Source organism: Metopolophium dirhodum, chromosome 1 (genome assembly GCF_019925205.1).
Source record: "Metopolophium dirhodum isolate CAU chromosome 1, ASM1992520v1, whole genome shotgun sequence".
NCBI classification, from domain to species: domain Eukaryota; kingdom Metazoa; phylum Arthropoda; class Insecta; order Hemiptera; family Aphididae; genus Metopolophium; species Metopolophium dirhodum.
Window position 1 is genome coordinate 36,972,213 of NC_083560.1, and position 5,896 is coordinate 36,978,108.

The 5,896-nt window shown below is 25.6% G+C and overlaps 2 protein-coding genes across 2 annotated transcripts in view; both read right to left on the bottom strand.

Annotated features, from left to right (window-relative positions):
- LOC132937541 (zinc finger MYM-type protein 1-like) overlaps positions 1-1,285 on the bottom strand; it is a 2,230-nt gene extending 945 nt beyond the window's left edge. Inside the window, exons 1-2 of the mRNA XM_061004367.1 lie at positions 329-1,285; positions 164-257 (exon numbers count right to left, since the gene is read on the bottom strand). Coding sequence (XP_060860350.1) covers positions 164-257; positions 329-1,164 — 930 coding nt within the window. The 5' untranslated portion in view covers positions 1,165-1,285. The remainder of the gene's footprint in view (positions 1-163; positions 258-328) is intronic.
- Positions 1,286-1,376: 91 nt separating this feature from the next.
- On the bottom strand, positions 1,377-3,407 carry LOC132937551 (uncharacterized). Its single transcript, XM_061004377.1, has 6 exons — positions 3,110-3,407; positions 2,458-2,556; positions 2,176-2,301; positions 1,906-2,025; positions 1,630-1,749; positions 1,377-1,381 (listed from the first exon to the last, which is right to left on the bottom strand). The coding sequence occupies exons 1-6, from the start codon at positions 3,294-3,296 to the stop codon at positions 1,377-1,379; spliced, it is 657 nt and encodes a 218-aa protein (XP_060860360.1). The 5' UTR covers positions 3,297-3,407.
- Positions 3,408-5,896: the final 2,489 nt, after the last annotated feature.

A 5,896-nucleotide genomic window follows, 5' to 3' on the forward strand; every position in this document is an offset into this window, starting at 1 on the left:
CTAAGCGATGTGAGTGACACCAAACAAATAATGCTTGTGGGCTTTCTGATTTAATACGTGCTTGGAGGCCTTTATAGTTACCACGCATATTGCTAGCTCCATCATATGACTGACCAACCAACTCTTCTTTCCAATTTAAATTTTCAGTTTCCATTACATTTACAAAAATATCATATAAATTTTTTCCAGATGTAACTGGTGATTCCTTTACTGCTAATAATCTTTCATGAATCTCACCGGTAACTTCATCAGCATATCTAAAAAAACATAAATTAAACAAGACACTAATAAACAATGTAACTGATATCAGTTATATGTATTTATTTACCGTATTATAAATGATATTTGTTCCTTACGAGATTCATCAAATGTGGTATCAATTGATATGCTAAACATTTTTACAGCTTTAATAAATGACCGTACTTGAAAAGAAATATCTTCGGCAATAGCTTCAATCAGCTGATTTTGTCTTTGCCATGAAACAAAAGATGTTTCATGTTTTCCATTTTGTTGAATACGGTTTATGTGTTCCGCTAATGGTCCTGAATTTTTAGACATTAGTATAACTAAGTCCTTAAAATTACCTCTGGAATTTGAAGACCAATCCTCACAATGCCCACGAAATGCCAGATTATGACGTCCCATGTATATAACAATGTCTATAAGCTCTAATAAAACGTTTCTATTCATTGCTATCTGAGTTTTTCTATTACTTTCAATTGAAGGTAAAATTGGTAAATTCTTTTGACGTAACTTAAATTTTAAAGATGATGTTACATGATCTGAAGTTAACTCATGTCTTTGAATAGCAAATGAACAATTTTTCCATTTATTAAATCCTTCTTTGGTCCAAGATTTTTCTAAATTACTATGCAAATTGGTTCCAAAAAGCATGCAATGTATACAAAAAATTTTATTTTTGCTTAATGAATAGGACAACCAATCACGATGGCATTTTGATTTGTCAGGTAAAATTCTGTAATAATGTTTATCATTAAAGCTTCTCTTTATTTTTTCTTTGTTAATTTCAAATGGAAATATTTTATTAGGAAAATCATTTTGTAACGGTTGACAAGGACCAAATTTGAAGATGTAATCTTTAATTTCCGGTGACAAAAAAGACATATTAGCAAAAACTGCAGGATCATTTTTCATAATATCCATATCATCTACAATATAAGTTTATAAGTTGACAGTTAAAAAATTATACTAACTACTAAGTAAATAGTTTTATGGTACTATAAAAATTATATTTAGGACTTTGTTATTCTTATGATCTATCAAATAAAATAAATATTATATCTTAATTAATTATAGGTAATGAGCCCAATATAATTCAAAAAAACATGTATATTTTACCTAAGTGGGTGTTACACTTACCCTACATTACAAGTAGCAATTTTTATGATACTATGATAGAAAAATACAGTATATAGAGGAAGCAATATACACATAATGATTAATATTATAAAAAGAGTTACTAATACTATCAGATTATCTGAAGGTTACATATATACCTTCAACCTATTATAAAACTGATACTAGGCAAAGATGCAGAAAATTCCAAATTCCAAATATATAAATATATAAATAGATACTTAAAAAAGGGCGAATAATATAAGTACATACCTTTATTTTCCAAACATGTGTTTATCTCAGTATCTTGTTGAAGTTCACATTCGACAAGTTCAATCGAAGATTCTTTATGTACTGGTTCTTCATTTAAATCATTGTTTAAATCAACAAGAGCTAAAAATATGTATTAAATTAAAGATTGTCCTAGCTGTATATCCAATAAGGATATTTATCTTCAAAAGTTGATGAGTTAATTTAGGTGTAAACAATTAAATATTTAAAACGATATAAATAATTTAAAAAAGTTGTGTAATATGGATAGGTACATACATTTATTTTCCAAACATGTGTTTATCTCAGTATCTTGTTGAAGTTCACATTCGACACGTTCAATCGAACATTCTTTATGTACTGGTTCTTCATTTAAATCATTGTTTAAATCAACAAGAGCTAAAAATATGTATTAAATTAAAGATTGTCCTAGCTGTATATCCAATAAGGATATTTATCTTCAAAAGTTGATGAGTTAATTTAGGTGTAAACAATTAAATATTTAAAACGATATAAATAATTTAAAAAAGTTGTGTAATATGGATAGGTACATACATTTATTTTCCAAACATGTGTTTATCTCAGTATCTTGTTGAAGTTCACATTCGACACGTTCAATCGAACATTCTTTATGTACTGGTTCTTCATTTAAATCATTGTTTAAATCAACAAGAGCTAAAAATATGTATTAAATTAAAGATTGTCCTAGCTGTATATCCAATAAGGATATTTATCTTCAAAAGTTGATGAGTTAATTTAGGTGTAAACAATTAAATATTTAAAACGATATAAATAATTTAAAAAAGTTGTGTAATATGGATAGGTACATACCTTTTTTTTCCAAACATGTATTTATCTCAGTATCTTGTTGAAGTTCAGATTTAATCAAAGATTCTTTATGTACTGGTTCTTCATTTAAATCAACAAGAGCTAAAAATATGTATTAAATCAAAGATTGTCCTAGCTGTATATCCAATAAGGAAATTGATCATAAAAACACTCTGCATATACCTATCATATAGGTTTATAAGTAGGTATATACAAATGTAAGTACATATACAAAAAAACCTACTTAAAAATGAGTTACCAATACAAAGGTAATATTATAGTTTGCAAAAAATTAATTAAATAAAGTATATTTTTGAAAATAATTTTCATCAGAGCATTCTTTATTAACTAACTTATTTTTATTACTCTTTTTTTACTAAGTATTTTATATTCCAAAATCAGTTGTGGGATAAATTAATGTAAAAACTAAAAACTAATAAGACAAGAGGTATGTAATAGTACAATAAGCAGTATGAGATAGCCAATAGACATACATAACTAATAATAAATTACTCATATTAATATATTATTAAGATTTATATTTATTATTTAAGATAATACCTACCTATTTATTAAGATAAAATTATTTATTTGATATCTGTAGTTTTATTTTAAAAGAAAATAAAACAATTAAATAAATTGAGTAAGTACTTACTATTTTTTGCATCAGTAATTTGGTGAGTCAATTTGCTTTTTTTATTGCTTCCAGAAAAAAAAGATTTTATGTCATGTGAGTTTCTTTTAAATTTTCGTACTTTACATGAGTTAACATGTCTACTCCAATTTAAATCATTCATTGAAGAACTTAATTTACCGCAATCACATTTACTAATATAACTCATATTTAAATATTTTTAGTAGAAACTATAAAGTAACTTACTTCACAAATCACAACTAGACAATTTAACTCTAAATAATACATAAAACAAACACAGTTAAGCAGTTTTATATAATGTCACAGACCACAGTCTATTTGTATAATAGCTGGCTAATTATATTAGTGAAGGCGCAGTTGATTTTCGAAGATAGTGTTGTATCACAATCTATAGGAATCAATAGCTATTTGCCTATTTATGGACATTGTTGATAACATAATTGATGGACGGTAATAATGTAGTATAATTAATTATGGTAGTGGGGTAGATGGTCGCCGGTCGGCGGATATCTTTATTGGTTAATGGTTTCTATTATTATTTTTGTTCTGTCCAAAATATTTGTTTCTAATGTTTCTATAAACGATATCGGATATACCATATACGTATGTACATAAAATAAGTATACTCAATTCTATTTGCATAAATAATAGTCGATAAGGCAGTATTAACATTCATATAATATATTAATATGGGTAATAAAGTATTTTAATTATTAAAAATAAACGTGCTCAAAAATTCAAGTCAAAATAATAGAAAAAGTGATAACTAAAAATATAAACTAAGTATATTAAATAATAATTCATTTAATTATAAACTATTCAGTTAACAGAAATAGTACATGAACACTAGTAGACTGTAGACAATAAACTAAACAAAAATAACAAATAAGTCACTCAGTCTCTGACCTGAATACTTAATAAAGTAATGACTGACTGCTAACTAGTGACTAGTGCTGAGCAACTGACAGATTTCTGCGCTAATAGTTGTTACTATTCTTACTATTGATTGTATTATTATTTATTATGAACTATTTAGCGTTTACTGTTCAGGGTTCAAAACATTGATGTTTAATACCAAATATTCTCAATGCCCAATGGACAATATTACTTAATAATTTGTGATCCTATTCCTATTAATTTTCATCTAAGGACCCACCCCCCAGCCAAATTTTTATATGTATGGCAGCTGCCATACATAAACATGGACTTCGGCGCCACTGTACTAGAAAGTAACAAACATTTTTTATGAGCGTTGGAATTTAAAATGTGTACAACATTAAATTTTAAATTTTAATCAGTAAATTAACGAATTTTCATATATCAATTTTTGATATTTTGTTGTGTAATTTAAAAACAAATAATCCTAGATACTTAAAAATGTTTACCAAATGTTAAAATTAAAATTTTCCTTACATAGTAAAATGTTAAAACGATTTTGACTCTTTTTGAGCTATTTATAACTATGAGAAATTTTTAAAATATTTTTAATTATTTTTCAATTAGAAATTCATTAAAGATTTTCTTTTCGTAGCTATGATTAAAAATTTTAAAAGGTGGATAAGTGGATGTCGCTCTGCTGTACAGTAGGTTACAAGTGGGTCACTGTAATGGATGGTGTTAAATTTAAATTCAATGATATAATATCATTGTATAAGAAAAACGATTCTGAGCGAAAACGGTCAGTCAGCCTATGATATTACCAAGTATATTTGATGATATTACTGTGAATAAAGTAATTTATATATAACCTATTTACGTGGAGCCTTGTTTTCATTTTTCAATCCTTAGCCATAAAAGTTAAACATTTTATACATTTTTAACTAGAAAATATTTAATAAATTATAAATTTGATAAATGTTGTCAAAATTTGAACTTTAATTGCTTATAAAAAAAAATTGTGCCTATCTATTTTTAATATTTTTCAACTGCTATTAGAACGATATATCAGGAGCCTTATATTAAATTTTCATGCTTTTTTACCCAACAAAAAAAATTAGATTTTAATTAAATTATATAATATCATATTGTATACGAAAAACGATTGTGAGCGGGGACGGTTTGTCAGTATGGATATTTTATATTATAATATTTGTATTGTTATTATTTAATATTAACACGGAAGCTGGTAAGTTGAATCAATATTATAAAACTACAACAAGATAACTAAAATCGTTATTCTTGGTTATTTAATATGTAATTTCATCCAAAACTAAACATAAAACAACTATTAAAAAACAAACCGTGATTTATATTTTTGAGATTTTTTGGTTACAGAATAACCTACTTACGTGGAACCTTTTAGTATGTTTTCAATCCTTAGCTATAAAAGTTGAACATTTTATACATTTTTAAATTTTAAATTTGATAAATATTGTCAAAAATTGAACTTCAAATGCTTATAAAAAAAAAATGTGCCAATGTGTAATAAAATTTTAATATTTTTTAACTGTTATTTAAGAAATATATCAGGAGCCTTGTATTAAATTTTGACGCTTTTTGACCAAACAAATAAAATTTTATTGATAGTTAAAGAAAATAACTAAATACGTTGAAATTTGAAATTGTCCTTAAACTGCTCAAAACAAGTCAAAATATTTGGAAAATATTGTCGTATAGAAATTAATAAAATAAACATATTATGGTATATATCTCAAGTGTCTACAGTTATTCGTTTTTAATAACAACAAAATAAGAAAATCGCTACACGAGAAATCGAGTAAATATCAAATGTTGTAAAAATTTGAACTTCAAACGCTTATTTAATTTTTATTTTGTTTTTCCCGGTGT

Excerpts from the sequence above, each read along its gene's own strand:
- LOC132937551 (XM_061004377.1), bottom strand. The coding sequence starts at position 3,296 with ATGAGTTATATTAGTAAATGTGATTGCGGTAAATTAAGTTCTTCAATG. Across the intron at positions 2,557-3,109 it reads AATTACTGATGCAAAAAATA|CTCTTGTTGATTTAAATGAA; the intron begins GTAAGTACTTAC and ends ACATATTTTTAG. Across the intron at positions 1,750-1,905 it reads CACATGTTTGGAAAATAAAT|CTCTTGTTGATTTAAACAAT; the intron begins GTATGTACCTAT and ends ACATATTTTTAG.